The sequence below is a fragment of the Ailuropoda melanoleuca genome, chromosome 11 (genome assembly GCF_002007445.2).
Source record: "Ailuropoda melanoleuca isolate Jingjing chromosome 11, ASM200744v2, whole genome shotgun sequence".
Lineage (NCBI taxonomy): Eukaryota > Metazoa > Chordata > Mammalia > Carnivora > Ursidae > Ailuropoda > Ailuropoda melanoleuca.
The window spans coordinates 2,267,546-2,288,348 of NC_048228.1; the positions used below are offsets into that span (position 1 = coordinate 2,267,546).

The 20,803-nt window shown below is 56.7% G+C and overlaps 1 protein-coding gene across 1 annotated transcript; it reads right to left on the reverse strand.

Annotated features, from left to right (window-relative positions):
- Positions 1–664: 664 nt before the first annotated feature.
- Positions 665–8,643, reverse strand: C11H1orf174 (chromosome 11 C1orf174 homolog). The gene is made up of 4 exons (XM_002919415.4): positions 8,514–8,643; positions 2,980–3,090; positions 1,639–2,115; positions 665–1,256 (listed from the first exon to the last, which is right to left on the reverse strand). The coding sequence occupies exons 1-4, from the start codon at positions 8,526–8,528 to the stop codon at positions 1,143–1,145; spliced, it is 717 nt and encodes a 238-aa protein (XP_002919461.1). The 5' UTR covers positions 8,529–8,643; the 3' UTR covers positions 665–1,142.
- Between the last annotated feature and the right edge of the window lie 12,160 nt (positions 8,644–20,803).

A 20,803-nucleotide genomic window follows, 5' to 3' on the forward strand; every position in this document is an offset into this window, starting at 1 on the left:
GGTGCCTGCGGTCTCGCGCTCTGCCGGGCCTGCACTCACCTGCTCCCTGGGCGGATGGGACATGATGAATGGCTACGTGCGGAGAGGCAGGTGAGCGCCGTGGGCGGGCGACGCAGTGTCGGGCCACTTCCCATCTTCTGACGACGCGTCACAGGGAGGACACTTGCTTCTGACTCGCGGCTGAGCCTGGCTGAAACCGCGGACAAGGACGAGGGGGTGGACATAACCACAGCTCAACAAGAGACCTGCTCACGAGCAGATGTTCAAGGCCCATCTTCCTGAGCTGCAGGCAGCTTCTCTCCTTGTGTGGGTTGCGGGGGACCCGGGCTCCCTCCTGGTGCCCCCCCCCCAACGCTAACTCCCTGTACCACAGAGGAGCGCACGGCCCTCGGGGCCGGCAGCCTCGTCACGACATGGGGCGAGGACCGCGAGGACCATTGCTGCCGGCTCAGGAACCCCACACTCCACACGAGGGGGGCCACGTCCCTTCTAGTGCACAGCCTCAGCTCTCCACTCTGGGTGGCACTCAAGGATGTCTCCTCCCCCCCCCCCCCCCCCCCGTGAACCAGGCTGACCCAGCCTTACATGATTCGTTTTCTCCACTTGGCTCTCAAACATTTTAGAAAGGAATAGTGTTGTAGGAACATAAGGATTTCTTTAAAAATATTTTCAAAATATATTTTATTTCTTTCTCACATGTATTTTGCAAAATTTCCAAGGTAAACATTAGCTTCATATACAGAAATAAAGGAGAGTTCTTTAAGAACTGGCATTGACTTAATCGCAAGTATGATCCAATTTTGATAATGGAAAATAAACTTGCGTATTATCAAAACTAAAGAGCTTAAGTGGGAAGTTTTCTTCAGGAAGGTCTCCGGTGAGCCCTGAGCCGTCGTCACGTACACAGACACAAGATGTGCGTGGGAGCAGAGGCTGGGCTGTCCGAGACGGTTCTGGGTCACGAGCGCGAACGCTCCAGGTACGTGGTGTTCCGCACGAGGACTTCTACGCGTCCGCTGCAACGTCTGGTTAAAAATACATTTTCTTGGGAGATAAACCTGATATGAATTTCATCACTTGCTAAACTGTCAAACTAGTAACTGTTATTAAATGTGCAAGGGAATCACCGTGTGCTTTATTCTCTACATTTCTGCCCCGTCGTCGTCATCATCATCGTCATCTTTGGCTCGGAAATGCATTTTCCTGAATTCTCGTCTGCTCATTGAAGGACAAGACGAAGACGCCGGTGGAAGGTCCTTGGAGGAAGGAAACACACTTCAGCCACCGGCAGCCCACCGCTCCGGCCAGCACTCCGGGGGAGGGCTCGCTCCCCACGACCGATGCCCAGCAAGCGTGGGGCACCGCTCCCCACCCACAACCGTGCAGGGAGCCGTCACACGGCAGCCCACACCCCGAGGGCCGAGCAAGGAAGAAGAGGCCTCCCGGCAGTAGCTGGCACTCTGGCAGGGATCCTCTGCTCAGACTGGGGCTGCTCCTGGGGAGCTGGTCTGTCTGCTCCTTGCGGGGACTGGAGTCTGTCCCGAGGAGGCGCCACACGCGCGCCGGGAGGGGGGAAGGGCTGACCGAGCGTGCAACCCGCGTGGGGGTGCCCGCGGGGGCAGGAGGCGCCAGTCTTACCTGCATGAGCTCCACATTTCCGAAGAACCGGCCCACCGGCATCGGCTGGTTGCTGTCCTCATCCAGAAAGACGCTGTCATCTGTCTGCAGTGGGGGCCTGGGGCCCTGCTCTGCCGGCGGCGCCCGTGCCGTGCGGCTGCTGGGAGGCTCTTCTCCTGTGAGAGCCCCGGGTGTGGGCAGGCGTGGGCCGTCTTCGGTCCCTGCTGGACCGGCGGCACCCACAGCGGTGCAGGGCCCAAGGGGGGGCCCCGCGGCCTCCGGCTGGGCCAGAGCACCAGCTCCTTTTCCTGGAGGCAGCACGTGGTCTTCAGCAAACCCCAGAGTCTTACTGGCACAAGGGCTCTCGGGTGGTATCTTGGGCAAAGCAACACTATTGCTCTTAGGGACAAGTTTCTGTAATTCTGATTTCAGGAGATGACCTTTGTCATACTTGAACTTCTTGGAAGTTCGCCTGTCGGCGGCTTTGTGTGACGAAGTCTGTCAAGAGAAAAATGTAAGGGGAAACGGGACACATCTAGGATTACGAGGCAGAGAGCAAATTAAGAACGTCTCAGTCCCAGAGGTTAGTATTCCTTCTCACACCTTCCATGTCTTCTACGATAGGGTTAGGTCAGTGCCTCCAAAGGGACAGAATTTAAACCTGCGGTTGGGGACAAACCCAGACACACCACCTCCGGCGCTCCTACCCCTGCCAGTTTCCCCAGGGGCGCTGTCGATCCTGAGGGAACTTCAGAAGCAGGCAGGACAGACGGTAACACGACAAACCTCCAGTTCCCCTGCGTCTCTGCGAGAACGTAGGCTGCGCGAAGGCAGGGTCTGCGTGCTGGCGCGGAGCAGGCGCTCAGCAAGTCTTTGTCAAGGGACTTCACGGTTTCCAGAGCAGCGCACGGAAGTGAAACTGTGTTAGCTGCTGGTGGCAAACCATGTCCCAACCACACCTGGGAGCGTGGCGCAAGGGAGGTCAACCTTCTAGGACTTTGGGCACTAGGGCTGCTGGGCGCCTGTACGGCGGGCGTAAGCACGCCTTTCTCTCCGAGACTTGAGGGGTGAAGGGGCGTGGCCCGCGCCAGCCAACGTCATGCAGAAGGTTGAATTCCAAGAGTGACTGGAAAGGTGCGTGTGGACACCGAGCGCGAGACACACACGCCCACGGAGGGGTGAGCACCCCAAAGCACAGCCCCGGACCTGAGAGCACAGGCTTTCCCTGAAAGCATCGCAGCACTGTCTTCTGTCTGGGGTGTAAGCAACGCAACTCTTTCCTGATACATCTCAGGGCCAACGTTTTGTACAGAAATGGACACCCCAGTCAAGTGCTGGCGTCTCTGTGGTCACAAGGCTCACCTGACATCCTGTCCTGGCAGACGTGGCGGTGCCGGCTTCCCGGGCAGAGGCCAACCTGGCTGAGCAGCGGCGGGCTCGGAGGCGCGCTGAAGACCGCACTGCACCTGTGAGCTAGAGCAGGTCCCAGAGTGTCAGAACGTGCTCTTGGGAGACGAGACGTGAGCACGGACACAGGGATGTCCTACCTGAAGAAAACGCTGGAGTCTCCCTCCCACCCCCACCTTCATCATCTTTCCAGAAAAACACCTGTGGCCTTGTGCAAATTCCAACAAGACTGTTTTGGGTTTAAGATGCAGATCTACTCTCTCCCACAGTCCTGGAAGCTTGGGGCAGTTCGTCTCCTTTACGCATTTTTGGGAGCCTCTGTTTGGGAGTTAGTAGATACTAAGTCAACTTCAAATGTGTTCAGAAGCAGCACATACCCTTTCTCAGAAGGTTCTCCAAATTCTACCTTGTGTTCAAGTTCCTGATAAAAGGTGACATGAAAAACGAAAGCCACCCCCACTCTCCACCCTCCCTCAAGTTATAGGTGGAAACAGTCCCGATTCTATTGGTTTAAAGCAGTTAACTTCTAGCTAATCTTATCAACGGTCTGTGTCCATTTTACTCCTAATGCAAGGCAGTCTTCTAATGACAAGGAAGGAATGAGCTAAAACAGTAAAACCTTATAACCCGTGGTTTGTCTGGCAAAACGAAGTCTGCGTTGGTGGCAGCCCTCCCTGCTCGCTGAACTACAGACTTGATTTGAATTTCGCCAGTTTTTCCACTGATTCCTTTTTCTGTTCTGGAATGGATACCAAATGCACTTAGAAAATGATACATTTAAAGCTCAGCTGGAAACCTGACAATGAAAGTGAGTCACACAGAATAGTGAGTGAGGATGGGTGGGCATGCAGGTGGGAGCCTGAGGGCTCTCGTCACAGCAGGCCCCAAACTGGGGGTACCGGGGCTGGGTAGAGAGCAGCATGCTCAACAGGAAGAACCCAGTCAAAGAGACAAGCTGGCTCAGAAATCTCTACAGTGGTGTCCCACCCATCCCTGCCTGCAGCCCTAGAGGCTTCCAGAAGCCCTGGGAGGTGGCGGCTCACCCAGGCTGTGAGATAGCGGGAGCGTTCCCAGAGAGCATTCAAAATGCAAGGAAAAGGCAAGGCAGTGGCCTGTGGAAGGACAGGGTACCCTCCCAGCTGCTAGCACAGAGGGGACAAGGAGCTCTGGACCAGGTAGAGGGCCTGCTGGGTGGGTGCACTGGGTCTAGGCCCGCATCGTGTCAAGAGTAGGGCTGGCTGAGCCTGGCAGTGGCGGGGTCCCAGCCACACACAGGGAGCGGAGCCTGCAGAGGTTCCGGAATGCCCTTCCTCCCTGCCCTATACCAGCACACCTCCTGAAGCCCTCTCCCCTCCAGGAGGGAATGGCCACGTTTGTCCCAGGCCACCGACTGTCTCCTTCTCTGTTAAGTTCTCCTCCCAACACTTTCTCATGTGACTGTGCTGGGGGGGAGGGCAGGGAGCGGATGGATGGATGGACGACTGGCCCTGAGGACAGCTGCTACTATCACTGAGTATCACTGAGTACTGACATAGCAGGTGCTGTGTTTGGTGCTGGAACAGCTTCCAGAGGAGTAGCCTGCCCCCTTTAAGGCAAGGACAGTTCCGGTGTTTTGAGGTTAGCCGAGTGACGTTGTGTCCTCTGGCACGGCTCTTCCATAAAGGCGCTCCTGCCCGTATGAAGCTGCTTGGCTGCTCCGGGGGGCTGAGCTGGGGGTGGCTGTCCTGGCTCCTCTCCAGGCAGGGTGCTTCTAGATGCCTTCTACGTTCATCTCTGAGGCGGGCACTGTCGTCTCAGGGTGCACCGGGCTCCCCGGGTGGGCGCGCTCATCATCGCCTTGCCAGACCCCGGAAGACGCAAACTTAGTGGGTCTAGGCCAACATTCAGGACCTGTGGTTGTGCTGGGTACCAGCTGTCATCCATGTGAGAGGGGCAGGCAAATCTGGCAGCGTGCTGGCATGCTGGCTTTACTTCAGTCACAGATGGAACCCCCTCGAAGGCGCCTGCTCCCATATGTCAAGGATCTAGCAGTTTCTTCTGCCTTGGAGAGCTGGTTGCTTCCACTTAACCCCCAAATGAAAAACTTCCCATTGTTGAGGTCTTTTACCTTCCAAGCAGACTGGTTAAAAACTGGGATGTCAAAGGCAAAAATGTGGAAAAGGGCAGGACAAGATTGACCTCTAACAGGACAGCATGAGGAACCCCGCTGACCCCCTATAAAACTGGCAAGAAGTATGAAAAATCATTTAAGGCTTTTGGAAATGGTCCTATGGGCAAAGAACAAATGAAGAAACACTCACTTAACACCACCTACAAAACTCAGAGGTATGCGAACTCTAGCCCGCCACTGTTGAGAATACAGGGCGCCCTCCCGCTCCCACGCAGAGGGGTTCTCTCCGACCCGGAGCAGCATGTCAGCCTTTCTCATTCTGTCCTCATCCTACCCGGTCTGAGGCTGAGTCCGGTTGTGTGTGTGTGTTCTGTCCTCATCCTACCCGGTCTGAGGCTGAGTCCGGGTGTGTGTGTGTGTGTGTGTGTGTGTGTTTGAGAGGAGGGGGCTTCCTTCTGCCCAGGCCCCAGCCGTGGGACGGAGGCTCTACCCTAACAGGGCACTAAGAAGACGGGGCCCCGTCACCCTGGCCTCTGCTTGCGGAGGTGGGTCCGGGCCAGGAGAAGCCCGCTGACAGCATCTCAGGTGCTGGCACCACCCCGCCCCTCTGAGAGCACTCTCGGTATGACAGAGGTGTCCTGCAGCGAAGCCGGTCCTGGCCGGTCCTGTCACTGTCCCTAGACAGAGCTCGGACTCGGAGACTTCGCCTGAGGGAGAGGCAGACATTAGAACAGAGAGCTCTTGATCCCTTCCCTAAGGAACTGGCTTCGTTTGTAGGAGCGTGGAGAAGATCGCGCCTAAGCGGGCTCTCCGGAACAGAAGAGTAGGTGGAAAAAGGCAGTTAGAGAATGAAGATAGGCTTTCCACCAGATAGTCTGCAGGTGAGAAGCAGGGAATGGCTCAGCTGGAGGAGCCCTCCTGGGGTCAGAACAAGTATCAAACAGGACTCCAGAAACTAGGCCTCAGCCTTCCGGAGCTACCCAGTGACTGGATTAGTTTGCAGAGCAGTTTCCGCCCCAGGCTACTGCTGGAAACAACTGAGCAATCAAATGGCATTTAATGGGAGTTTAACAGCCAGGTGTGGTCAGGGAGGAGGGGAAGAGCGCCATCCCAGGGTGAATGTGGGCGTGTCCAGTGCTGCCCTGGTGGACAGATGAGAGGTGGGAAATCAAATCCAACAGAAACATCTGCCCAGCCACTAAACAAATAAAAAGCCTACTAACAACAACAAGCCATGGGGTGGGGGTGGGAGACAGGAACCCAGAACTGCTACCTCATCTGAAATGTCCAGTTTCAACAAATAATTATGGAGTGTGCAAGGAAATAGGAAAGCAGACCCCTACAGTGGAATAAAAGCCAGCAAGAGAAGCGCCTGTGAGAGCGACCAGGGGTGAATTTATCAGCAAAAGGCTTAAACGTGGCCATTATGAACATGTTCAAGAATTAAAAAAACCACAACTAAAGAACTGAACACAGAGAAAAGAATGAAGCAAAAGGAAGTCTCTGTGAAAACACTGGATGCACTTAAGTGCACCAACATACGTGTAATGGGAGTACCAGGAAAGAAGGAAAGGAGCAGAAAACATATTCAGAGAAATAATGGCTGAAACTTCCCAAATTCATTGAAAAACAACCACCAGCACACAGGAATTTCCAAGAACTTGACTGCCAACAGGAGAAATGCAACAAGCTCCATATGCAGACACAGCACGGTTTAAACACGGAAAGCCAGACAAAAGAAATCTTGAAAACAGCCCCAGAAAACGACTCTTTGCTGACAAGGGAGCTCGATAAATAAACCACTAACTTAGCAGAAACACTGGATATAGTCAAACATACTCAACGTTCTCAAAGAAAAAAACCTGCCAACCAAGAATCGTCTATCTAAGAAAGCAATCCTTCAGAAAGGACAGCAAGACAGACAGTCCCAGGTAAACGGAGGGAGTTTGCTGCGGGCAGACCGGCCTTCCACGAACAGTAAAGGAAGTTCCGGGATCCCCGACGGGAACTGAAGTTCACAGGAGCAGCACTAGGAAAGTAGCTCTATCGTACAGAACCCCGTTTACATGCCCATGCACCCCTTTTCTTACTGATTCACAAAGCAGCTGCAAACATAGAGGCGTGGGCTTCATTTGGCAGCAACGGCACAAAGGACGGGCGGGAGCAAGGCTGTCCCGGGCTGCGAAAACGCCCGCAGATGGAGACGGAATGAGAGCAGGGGCTGCCGGCTTCTAACAGGAAGAGACGCAATAGGTCTAACGACATCCTGAGACGGCGGGTAAAGAGATACAGGAACATTTTTGCCTCTCCCGGGGACGGAGCGGCTTCCCCTCTGCAGCTGACTCCACTACGTTACAAGGCACACGCCAGAACCCAGAGCAACTGCTGCGAAGAAGATGTTCACCAAACAGTGAATAATTAAACTAAAATGCTGCATTGGAAAATATTCATTTTAATCCATTTAAACAAGGAGCAGAAGAAAACAGACATGTTTACAGAAAACGAGAGTAAAACGGCGTCTGTGCATCCAACTCTATCAGCACCTTTAAACGTGAACGGTCCAAACAATTCCATGAAAGAGACGTCAGGCCGGTAGAACACCCCCCACCCCCACCCGCAGATCCAACTGTGGGCCCCAGTCCGCCGCCAGGTACCCAGTGCAGGAACCGGCGCCCGGGTCGGTCCCCTCCCATCCCCCTTTGCACTTGAGGCGACTGCGGCCACGCTGGTCACACGCTGAAGAACCCAGGGCTCCGGTGGTGGCCGCAGTTCCCAGGGGTCCAAACTAGCTCTGGAGAAGGAGACCCCCTTTCCTGGGATGTGGTCTGGCAGCCCTCTACCCGGGGGGCGTGACCCAGGATACCGCGGCTCCCCCGGTGGCGTGCTCTGGGAGCCCCCCTATCCAGGGCAGTAATCTGGGAGCCCTTTACTCTGGCGGTGGGGTGGGCGTAATCCAGGATGCTCTCCACCCCCGCGCCCCTCCGTGGCGTGGTCTGGGGGCTCCCTACCCGGGGGGCGTGACCCAGGATACCCAGCCTCTCCCGGTGGCGTGCTCTGTAAGGCCCTTACCCGGGAGGGGGGCGTGACCCAAGATGCTCTCCCCCCCCACCCCGCCCCCGTGGTGTGGTCTGGGCGCTCCCTAACCGGGGGGCGTGACCCAGGATACCCCGGCTCCCCGGTGGCGTGCTCTGGAAACCCCCTAACCCCGGGGCCCTAGTCTGGGAGCCCCCTTACCCAGAGGCGGCCTAGGGGGTGACGACCAGAGGCCGCCCCTCGGCCCTGGTAGAATTGCGGCCACTCCTCTGCTCCCCAGACAAAGGGTGGCCGAAGCCCCAGCCTCTTTGGCGCAGCCTCGGCGCAGCCGGCCTCGGCCCCTCACCTTCCGGCTCCTCATGAGTGTGAGCGGCGCACTGCCGCCCCCAGCACCGCCCCAAATCCCCGCGTCCCGGTCTAACGCTTCTCCAAGGAGCTGCAACCCCGCGGCCTTCGGCCCGCGCCCCGGCGTCTGACGCCACCAGAAGGGTGGCCAATCACAGCCCGGCGTCCCCAGGCATGTGACCCAACAGAGTGGGCGATGTACGCAGTGGGCGTGGCGGCGGCCATGTTTGTGGGGGGCGCTTTTCTGGCGGCTGCCATGAGGGCCACGTTTAGGAGGGGCGACGGCCATGTTTGTGAGGGGCACTTGCCCGGCTGTTTCCGCGGTCACAGCATATAAAGAGGGGCGGAGGCCATGTTTGTTAGGGGCATCTCCCTGAAGCGCCGGCCACGTGTCTGGGGGAAAGGCGGGAAGTGGTTGTTCACCAGAGGGCGGCCTCTTCCAGGCTCAAAGGGGACGTCTGTTTCTAGTCTCTGGTTCCTGGTGTGTGAACGTCGCGACTGTGCTGTAATGCGCCTGGCCTGGGGGCTGGTGAAGCCCCTTCCCCCCGAGGTGGGCCGGCGAGTCCCCGCGTGGTTTTGCCTTGAAGCTGGCGGCAGGGACCCTGGCTACCGCGCCCGAGCTTGTCCCGCGGTGGAGGGGGACCGCAGCTAGTCCCTCTTGCAGCGCGGACGGCCCTCGGACGGCCCTTCCTCCCCGGGGTTCAGCCCTTCCAGCACTACTCCTCCGCAGCCCTGGCCTCAGGGTGAAGGCCGGCGCTGCCCGCTCCCCTCTCCAATGTCCTGGCTCTTGGCAGCTCAGGAACCCTGCATTAAAGCCATGACCAATTTTGAGAGTTTTAAAAGAAGATGAAATCCAGTCTTGCCTTTAAACACCCAGGCCCCCAGCTCCGTAGTCTAGGACATGTGCTTTGGAAGAGGACGCGGCGGCCATCAGCACCGTCCCCCCGCCCCGTCCCAGGGCTGAGGGACACCCAGCGCTGTCCTCCAGCCCATCAGTACCCCCCACCCAGGACTGAGGGACACCCAGCACTGTCCGCTCTCCTGGCTGGCTGGTGCCCCTCTGGAACTGGCCTCCAGGTGGCCTGCACGGTTGCAGGGGCAACCACAGGAGTGTGGCAAGTCGATGAGAGTGGTGTTTATTATGTTTTTACAGGTGCGAACATTTAAATCAGGCAGTTTTGTCAGACGCATTAGACGCTCCAGTTAAACTGTAAAGGTTGAAAAGTGACCTGTGTTGTGCTTGGACCTCATGTCCTGCTTGAGGGTCCCTCTGTGTGTCATTCCTCAGCAGAGGGTGATTCGTATTCTCCTCCAGAAGCGTTAATGTTCTCTGCTGCTGTGGAACGACCCCCTCAAAGCCTGGAAATACACTCGCTGCCGCTGTCTGGTGCATAAAAAGTGAGGGTCCTTCAGGGTCCAGCCCGCTCTTCCCCGCCTTGCAGACCAGGTGGGGCCGCACGCGGGGGCTGCTTCTGACAGCGAGTGAAGCCTGCTCACACATGCGCACACGCTCACATGCGCTCACACATGCTCACACATGCGCACACACATGCTCACATGTGCTCACATGGTCACACATGCTCACATGTGCAAAAACTCACACATGCTCAAATATGCTCACACAGGCACACACATGCTCATATATGTGCTCACATGCACACACACGCTCACACATGTGCACACACACATGCTCACATGTGCTGACACATGCACACACGCTCACATGCTCACACAGGCACACACACGCTCATACATGCTCACACACGCTCACGTGCACACACGCTCACATGCACACACACGCTCACATGCACACATGCACACACATGCACACACGCTCACATGCTCACACATGCACACACGCTCACATGCTCACACATGCACACACGCTCACATGCTCACGCATACTCACAGCCACTCATCTACCTGGCTGCTTGCCGAATCTTTCTTCCTTCCCAGGGTTGTGTTTCCCCGCTGCGTTATTTCCCACGGTCTGTGTGGAAAAGAGAAGACAAATGTGGACTGGCAGGAAAATCCATTTGAAAAGGAAACTAATATAATCACTGCCAGCTGTTGGAGGGAAACCCAAGGCCAAACCGTGTTAAACACCTAACCTGTCCCACTTTCGCTGAGATTGGTTTCCTAATAAGCTAGGTTCAGTGGTTTTATTCTGGAGTCCTTCAGAACTCCACTTCTCATAAACTGGGAGTCGATTGCCACCAGCCAGTTTTTGGCTCTCCAGTTGCTCACGGCGTCAGTGGATGTCGGGACCCCTGCTTGGGCACATCTGACTCCATGAGGCCCGAGCCCTGGGTGCCTCTGGAGTGCAGCCTCCCAAGAGCAGTGCTTCACGCCTGTTCACAAAGCTGCCCTGTCCCCCTGACCCCTCTGTTTGTGTGAACGGTATCTCCAGCCCCCCAGCTGCTCAGGCCTGACACCCAGGGCCACCCTGTCAGCTTACCCCCCCTCACCGCCCACTTCTAATCAGTGACCGTTCTTGCTAATTCTAGACTGCACAGCTGGTCCCGCTTCTCCAGCAGCAGAGTGGTCACTTACCAGTGGTGGCCTGAGCCCCGCTGAAGCTCTTGGGGGGTGGGGTGGGCGGGGACCTGCTTCACCTCTTCTAGGATCAAGAACTGGATGTAGTATGACCTCTAAGGCCAGCACATAGCAGGTGCTCAGGGAACGTTTGTTCAATGAATGTGTTGGAGGCAAGGTGCCCACCACTGCCCTTCCTCCAGGCTCATCTTGCCCTGCTGCCCTCTCCCCTCACTCTCTGCTGCTCACACCGCTCCCCTCCTGGCTCTCAGAGTGCAGCAAATCCCCTTCCCCACCTGGCCTGGTGCTGTGCCTTCTGCTTGTAAAACCTGCTCTCCCCAGCCCCCCACCTATCCTTCCTGGCTAATCCCCACTTTGAACCTCAAATCAGCTTAAATTCCATGTCCTTGGGGGGGAGGGGGCATTACCAGCAGTCTCCCGGCCACCCACAAGCTGAGTCTCCTCATTATACCTTATTTAGCATTCTGCTTTTCCTTCAGGACGAGGGGCAGCTTGCCTCTTTTCTCTCCTGGAGCATGGGTCTCTCGCTCGCTCACTCACTCATTCAGTGTGTGCTGAGCTCCTGTTGTTTGCCTGGGACGGAGCTCGGCCTGGCCTAGCGTTACAGCAGTGGCAGTGGTGCCCTCGAAGGAGTCACCCGGCCTGCCTTTGTCATTCTTTTAGTCCAGCTGGGGGGGAGGGGGCGGGGGGGATGGGTGCTGGTGGAATAATCACACAAGGACTTGTAAATCTGCAGCAGTGAGGAGAGCCACAGGGGAGAAGCCATGTCAGGGGACAGCATGTGTGGGGGGGTGTCTGATGAGGCTCCTTGTAGGAAGTGACAGGAGTCATTCAGGGTCATCTCTTCTCCAGGACCAAGTCCCTTTCAGGCCCAGCAGGAGGGAGCTGGCAGGAGCCCACACCTAGGCCAAGGCCGCCCCTCCTGGTGAGGCGGGAAGCCCTGAGCTGGTGGAGGAGATGTTCTTGGATTCTCTCGCTCCTGACATGGACTTCCTTTCCCTTTCCTTTCCGTCTTCCAGACTAGCTGCGCCCCTGCCCTCCACGGCCATCCTCTCGTCCTCTGGATGGTGTGAGGTTGGTGTGGTCCTTGTTTGTGGTCAGACCCCCACTGGGATTGCAAGCTCCCAGAAGGCGAGGCCTGTGTTTTGCTTACAACCACGGCCCCAGAGCCCGGCTCCGAGGCAGGCACATGCTGCTAGGTGCTCAGCAAATATTTGTGGAAGGGACAGATGGTGGTAAGAATGCATGTAAGGGAGTTGCGGATTGAAGATTGGGAGGAAACTTTGTATTCTTGCCCATAACACAAGCTCACCTCCCAAACACTGCTCTGTCCACAGCTCAGTATTTGCCTTGCACAAACACTGCGGGGCTGGCGAGAAAGTTGAAGAGAATTTTCAATTGATTAAGTCAGTGGATTCGTTAACTGGGGTCATCCTGGCCCAGAGCAGGTCTCCTTCCTGCCAGCAGGTGGTGGCCTGTATGATGAGGGATTGTCTTGCATATGCTGACCCTTTATGTTTAAAAGACAGATATAATAGTTTTTTTTTTTTAAAGTGAGGGAAAACCACAAGCAAAACAGCTCACAGAGGAATATGGAGCAGCAGGAACTCTCTCATCCCTGGTGGGGTGCAACATGGCCTGGCCACTTTGGGAGACAGGTTGGCATTTCTTACAGAGCTAAACGCCTCCTTACCATGTGATCCAGCAGTCTGCTCCTTGGTATCCACCCAAAGGAGGTGAACCTTATGTCCGCACAAAAGCCTGCACAAGCATGTTGCTAGCAGCCTTATTTGTAACTGGTGAAACTTGGAAGCAACCAAGAAGATCTTTTGAAAAGGCAAGTGGATTAAGAAAATGGTCCATCCAGGCAATGGAATATTATTCGGCTCCAAAAAGAAATGAGCTATCACGCGGTGGAAAGCCACGGAGGAGCCTCAAATGCATCACACTAAGAGGAAGAAGCCAGTCAGAAAAATAGGCATTCTGTATGATTCCAACTATGTGACGTCTGGAAAAGGCAAAACTAGACAGGGCACCCAGGTCGGTGTGGCGAGGGGCAGGTGGGGCAGGCGCATGAGCTGAGGACACGGGGCTGTGGACAGTGAAGCAACTCTGGGTGAGGAATTTCTATTTTCGTCTGGACCCGTAGAATATACAAGACCAAGAATGACCCCCGTGTAAACTGTGGATTCTGGGGATGATGACGTGTCAACATATGTTCGTCGGTGATGACATATGTCCCAGTCTGGGGGGTGTTGATAGTGGGGGAGGCTGAGTGATCGTGGAGGGGGGACAGGGAAAATAGGAGAAATCTCAGTATCTTCTCAGTTTTGCTGTGAACCTAAACTCCTCTGAAAAACAGGTCTACTTATAAAAGGGATGTAATACATTTAAGCATTGGTTAAAAAAGTAAAAGAAAGGCAAAGCTCGCAGCCTGGTTTTTCATCGTATGTGCCCGGACAAGCACAGCCCCCATGGTCGGACAGCTGTCTGCTGTTGAAAAGATGTCATCTCCGCACATGGGCTAATACCACGCAGATTCGCCGGGGCCCCACTGCGTGTAAGGCATCTTCGGGACGTGGCTGAAGGAGGGTGTGCTGGCTGGGAGCCTCAGCGGGCACGTGAGAGGCACGCAGAGCTCCTGCTGCGGCCTCCAGGAAGTGCCATGGTGTGCCGGAGGGCCGCCAGCGTCAGCAGGAAGTGGTCACCGTGGTCAGTTTGGGCAAGAAGAGCTTTTTGGAGGAGGCAGCGTGCAGAACGTGTGCGCACACCGAGCTGGAGGAGGACGCGGAGGGGTACGTGTTCATGCCCCTGTGCAGGGGTGGGGCGGCAGGGGGGAAGCCTGGTGCTGCCCCTTCACAAGGCTCCCCCCATGACTAAACGTGGATGGGACTTCGTAGCTCACTTTGCAGGCTAATCAGACAGTTTGTGGGGTTGAAATGTTGGAGAACAACTGCTGGGAAGCATGTGCAAGCATGGGGGATGACACGTGTTCATGCTTCAGTAAGTTCGTGGTTGACGCAAGGTCATTATCCAGGGCCAGAGTCTCCTCTGACTCCTCAGAGACAGGGAACCCAGTGCCCTCCACGCTCACAGCTGTGGTCACCTGGACGCACCACCCCGAGGGGTCCTTACTCAGGATTTCTTGACGCTGATTTTCCATCCACTTGGCTTTCAATTCTTGCCTTCTGTCTTTTCTACAATTAGGTGTGTGTCCTAAAAATCTAACAATGCTTCTGTTTGTATTGATAGCAACTCCCAAGTCACTCTGGGAAGCAGTCAGATGAAAATGTGCACGAAGGAGAATTCTAATGATGCCTCCACGTTCTACCAACGTTGGACCAGTGAAAAGCAGCTGGAATCAGCCAGGAACTGTCTCCTGGCGACTCCTTAGCACGTCGTAACTGCTACCCTTGTACGTTCATTTCGTTCACCAAACATTTATGGAGCTGGTTGTGGGGCCTCCAGACCGTGAGAAACATGGCAGGCCACACCACGGCGCTGGGACCCTGGCCTCGGGGAGGTGTGGTTCCCGCTCAGGAGGGAGGGGCTTGCCAACTTCCACAGACAGAAACACTCAGAAAGTGAGCAGAGAGGCCTCGGGACCAGGCCAGTCCTGATAACAGAGAAGCACAGAAAACACTCCCATTGGGGTACAAAGGAGCTGCTGTCGGCACTGAGCGTTCAGACCACGAACCCTGACATCCCCTTGGCCTGGAAGCTTCCCAGCAGCTTGCTGCCCATGGTGTGTGTGGGGGGTGGGGGAGTACCACAGTTACAATGTCCTTTGAATAAAAAACCTGGGCTTTGCAGAGCCTGGAAAAGGCTAAATTTCCAGCTAGATGAAGAAAATGCCATTTTATGAGAAACTTTGGGCAGGCAGGAAGAAAAACACAAAGATGAAAAGCCCTATTTTAGAGCTCCCTTGCCCTTGAGCAAGTGTGGTGGTGGTGGTGGAAATCAGCTTATGATCCTATTAACCGCCAAGCGAGGGTTGGGCTGCGGAGCCAAGATGTGTAAATGAGGCACTCACAGCGGGCTTACTCCTGCCTCCCACTCACAAATGCTTCCGTGTCCCATTGCCCTTTTGGCTCATTTGGCTAAGCATCAGTGACACATTAGGGACAGCCGCCAAAGAAATGAAATTTGTCCACAAATGTGGTGATTGTTAATTGGTGGTAGTTTTCCCCTCCGTGGCTGCGTCCCTGTCCACGGCTGCGTCCCTGTCCACGGCTGCGCAGGACTACGTTCTGAGTCCCAGGCACCGAATCCCGAGCACGGGTAGGACCCCGCCACCACCCACCCGGGGGAAGGCACAGCGGGCGCCCTGCCAGGTCGCACTGACGTCACATTCTGGCAGGACATAGATTCAGTAGGACCAGGAACAACTGACCCCGAGTCTAGGTCCGTTTCTGGCCGTGGCCTTGAGAGGCTGAATTCCATCAGATTCCAAATCAGATGCGTTTCCTCTGGGCTGCGGAATGCTGTCAGGCGCTGCGTCCTCCTCAGCTGTCCGGCTGTCCGTGCAGGCGATGAAGGCCCTCTGACGGGCAGCGGGGGAAGGGCCAGCTCAGGAAGGCAGAGGTGCCCGCCCCCGGAGGACCCCACCGTGCACCAAGCCCTCGCTTCCCGTGGCCTTCAACCACACTAAAGATGTGCCGTTACTATGCACGGGTTTGCTTTCGGTGATGTGGGGCTGGAGAGACTTGGCATCGGTAGTATTTGTTGGGAAACATGGCAAAGTCAGGGCAGTCCCGTATTTCCCCTTATCACACGGGTGGTTCCTGGCTCGGGGAGCAGAGGAAGGTATCCGACAGGTTAGGTGGTTCATTCACAAAATCATACCTGATGTGAGTCTGTAGGTCGACCTGGGAAGGCTGCCCTGAGTCAACGGGGGTCCTGAGGGACGCGGGAAGGGCCTCCACGCCCCCACCGCCCCGCGTGGGTCAGCGGAGGTCTCCCTCGATCCCTGGGCACGGGGAGCAGCACGGCAAGTGGTCAGCCTCCCTCACTCTGCACGAAGGAAGCCCCATTCTCCTCGAAGGGCATCGGCCTCCTCGTGTCCCCGCGGCCGGCACTCCCATCTTGCCGCCTGCTGAGAATCCAGAACAGATCTGGGTCAGTGCATTTCGAGGCAGCTAAACGCTGGATAAATAAATGGCACTGTACGTACATCTGAGCGGCCCTGCTGGGTTACCTGCGGCCTCATTCTCAGCAGCGAACAGGTGTGAGCAAATGTCTCGGAGGTCACCTTGCTTTTTGGGCGGTGCTGCCGCCAAGGCTGGATTCCTCCCCGGTCCCTCACGGCTGCTGAATGGAACGGTTTCAGCTTCATCGTGCTCCAGCCACCTTTTCGGAGTCTGGGCACAGAGCGGAAGGCAGGCCGGCTTTGTTATCTGGTCCCCACACACGTCTCTCGGTTCGTGGGGTTGCTGGCTCACGGACAGGGAGCGGCTAACAAGGTTTATGACTGAACCATCTGGAATTCTTGGACATTTTCAAAGTAACGCAGTTGGCATGAGTGTAGAGCTGAAAAGGTGGGGATAATCTTTTCCCTTGGATTTGTCAGTCCCAGGATATAGAACCTCAGTATTCCAGAAGACGCGTTCATACCAGACGAGGAGATGGGGGACCGATATTCATTCTCTCTCTGTCTCTTGCCCTGTCGGTCTGTCTGTCTCACACACACAGCGCAAGTTAACTTCTAAGTGAAAGGACGAGGTCCACACAAGACCTCACTTCAGCTGCAAGCTTGGGCGTCCCCAAGACCACCCCGAGGTTGGCTAATTCTCTAGAAGGAGCCGTGGAACTCACCGGGGCTCTTCTGGGGAAAGGACACAGACTGACATCAGCCAAAGGAAGAGACGCTTCCTGGAAAGTGCCCAGAGCGAGTTCCCGTTTTCCCCTCCCCACGGGGTCAGGATCCGCGGCCCTTGGCTTTGCTGTGACACACAGAGGGAGCATCGCCAGCCAGGAAGCCCCCGAGCCTCGCTGCCCCACACGCTTGCTGGATTGGACTGCCTCACAGAGTATGACTGATGAACGATCAACTGATTATTGACTCGTTGGTCGCCTGAGTGGTTGACCTCGGTCTCCAGGTGAGGGTACCTGGGACCCGAAGCCCCACCCCAAATCGCAGGGGTGGTCTTTCCTGCACAGCCAGCCCTACCCTAAGACTACCACTCTGTGTCAGGTTGCTGGGTTGCCCAGGGTGACCCAAGGCCCACAGGACGGCAGGCCCTTCTATCAGGCAGGACATGGTAGAGGTGACTGCCCACAAGTGGGGGCCAAAGGCCGGATTACAGTATTTGCCTCCTGCCCATGGAGAAGATGAAAGAAATGTCCTGGTGGGTCTGTAACTCCCCCTACCCCGCTCATAGTCTGGTTGGAACTTTCTTATCTCTTTTCTCTTGATTTCTGCTGAATTCCCTGGAACTAATGCCTGTTGTGTGCACCTGATTACAAAGGGGAAGGTTTTACAGAACATTTTTCCTCTCAGGAAAATGAGAGGCACCCTGCCTTTTTCTTGGTGAGAGAGAAATGTTCTTTTGAATAATTTTTTAATTTACTAAAATTTTTTGATTCTGTGGCTGCGAGGACGCAATCCCCCGCGGAGAGGCACGCAGATAACCATGTTTTAATATTTGCGCTGCTCCAAAGTGAGGCCCATGAGAGCCCAGGGGCCGGCAAACCACAGTGATTTGTGCAACAACTCCTGCCAGCTCACCGAGACGATGAAACACGGGTCCCTGGGCCGGCGGAGGAGGCTCAGCCTTGCCCCTCCCCGGGACCCCCGGGACCCAGGTGAGGCTCCTCTGCCCCCCGACCCACAGCGAGCCTGGCCCCTGGTGCTCCCCGGAGGCCAGCCTTCCCCGGCAGCCGCAAACTAGTCATCTCTTTCTCCAAAGGGAAGACGTTGTTCTTGCTGTGCATTTGCTGCCTGGAGTTTTAACGAGGGATGTGCTTTAAGGTCAGGAAACCCTTGTTGGTTCTGTGCCCGGCGGCACCGGAGCCGGTGGTTACTTAACGTCGCCCACAAGGCATGGTGCTGCGTCCAGATGGTGCTGTTTTCAGCTTGAGAATCTCCATGGGGCTTTCCCTAGCAGCGGCTTTTTAAACTTTGCAGGGTCAGGAACGTCCAACTTTCTGAGATAGCAGAGCTGCTGCTGAGGTCTGGTGGCCCAGGCCTGAATGTCCACCTACCTGTCTAGCCTTCAGGCCTGGGTGGTTCTTACGCCGAGGAGGACTCGTTGAACCACGAGGCCAGCAGTGCAGCCCCACGCCTGTGGGCTGGTGCTGGAGGTGCCCAGTGGTCTTCTGGGGAAGTCTTCGGACGATGGCGGGACAAGCAGGCTGTGCCGGCATCAGAAGAGGTGTGGGGCCCCTGCTTTGGACACTCAGCCTCCCCAACTACTGACCAGCACGAGGGTGTCACCTTTGTGGAGAATTGGGTGTTCCCCTGCAAAGGTGGCTAAGGCAGAGGTGGGGCATGCCAGGACAGGACCAGGCCCCTGGCAGGTCCCTGGTGAGTGTGGATAGAATAACCAAGTCAGGTGACCCTGGGGACGTTCGGCGTCTGAGCCCCCACACTGATGGGGTGAGCCGTGACACTTACATGTTCCGAGGGCACTTTCATCATGCCTGGCACTGTTCTAAGCTTCTTTCGTGCATTATCTCATTTGATTTTCGAAGCACCCTAGACATGGGTTCTCTCATTGCACCATTTACACCTGGGGTGACTGAGGCCTGGGGAGGAGAGGTCAGGTGCCCAGGACCCCATAGCGAGGAGGTGGTAGCGTCAGGTTCTGGACTTGGATATCCTGCCCCTGCCTGAACTTCCCCACCGTGTGGGCTGTAGGGGAGAGGCCCCTGTCCCCCAGGGAGGGGAAGTGCCGGTGCAGAGCAAGTGCTGAGTGGAGGGTGGCGGGGTGGAGAGCCGTTCCAGCTGCTCACCCTGCAGAGTCGGCTGTCTAGGTCTCGACAGCAGGGGGCAGGATGAGACAGGGAACCGCAGCCACGGCAGCAGCTCCCCGCTCAGGCCTGGGGCTCAGAAGAGGCTGGGAGGAGGGCGGCAGGTGCAGGTACAGGCAGGGAGCCCGCCCCTTCGTCCCTGATGACCTTCGGAGTCTGCGGGTGGGCTAGGGTCCAGGGAGCTGCTCCTACCTCTGGAGAGATAGTGCCTCTTGGATTCCCAACACCCTGGTGGACGCAGGGCGTGCAATCAGCTTATTGAACGGGAATCGGGGAGACGAGGCAGCTGCTTTCAGGGCAGGGTCATCACAGAGGAGCTCACCTGCTCGCCTCCAGCAGGGACCCCCCCCCCCCGCAAACCTGCACAGTGTCCGCCCCCGGGCCTGGAGGCCACGCTGATCTGATTCTCAGGGATGCCAGCGCGCGCCTTCTGTGCTGGGGGTCCTGGTGGTGGGTGGAGTTTTGCTCGCCCTGCCCTTCCCCACCCTCTGCTTCCCCTGGTCCAGCCCCTCTGCGGCGCTCTTCGGAGCACTGCCAGGCAGGCCACATGGCCTCTGCTGCTAGGACCCAGGGGGCACAGCCAGGACTTGGGACCCAGGTCAGGGCTGCAGACTTTCCCTCTCTCGCCCACTCCCCACTCCATAGGCTTCTTCTGGAAGACGCCCTTCCTTTGTGGGGCCTCCAGTGAATCATGATGGAGGGAGGGATGTACTGGTCCACACCCCTCAGTCATGAAGGAAGACGCGGAGGCCCAGAGTGACGAGGCCCTGACCGTGCCTTGGGGCTGCTGGCTGGGCTGCTCCTGGGGGTGTGTGCGTCCCCCTGGGGGCAGGGCTGGGTTCGCTCTGTATCGCTTCTGTGTCTCTGCTCTACACTCCAGCTGCTCCTTACTCCCCTCTTCTCCCTACAGCTTTCCTTCCCATCTTGTGTCTCAAACCTTGTTCCTTCCTCACCTTCTCTCCTGGGCCACACGGCGAAGCCCCCAGCCCAGCAGGAGGAGGGACTCCAGCAGCCCACAGGTCCCTGAGTTTCAGGGGTCGTGCCCCTCAGTCTCCCTGGAGAGGCCAGCCTTGCCTGAACGTGGACAGTCCCCACAAGCACCCTGCCTCAGGGGTTCCCAGACCCCCTCGGGGTACACACCCTGGAAACTTCATCCCAAATCTTCAGTTAACCAGGGCCCAGAGAAGAGGCAGGACCTGAGTCCCTGCACCTGCTGTCAGACCGGCAGGCACAGGGGTCACCTTGGGGCTGCGGGCATCTCTTTGCAAGAACCCAGAGACCCATCACAGGCACGGGCTTCCTCAAGAACAGAGCCTTCTGGGGTGTCCGGTGCCCCCAGCCCCCACTCATCCCAGCTTCTTCCCTGGGCTTGACCGATGCCAGCCTCTCTTGACTCATGAAAACTTCCAGAAAGGGAAAAGAAGGGAGAAGCTGACTACTATCCTTCTGAAAAGTCTCTTGGTCCTCTGTCCATGCTGGGCCTTGACTGCATTACTCCCCTCCTCCCTAGTGCAGCACCAGTGTGCAGCCCCCCGAGTCCCATAGAGGACTCCCCCCATCCCCCAGAATTCACACTATCTCTGTCACTCCACCCAGAGGGCTGGGGTGTCTCTTGTCCACTTGCTGGGCCTCTCCCGCGAAGGCTGCGATCTGCCTCCGGGCAGGCCGGGTTGGCCAGTGTGCGTTCTGCGGGGCTCAATGCAGCATGAGCTGTGGCTCTCGGGGGCGGGGGGCTGGCGACCACGTGTGTGGTGCTCAGACACA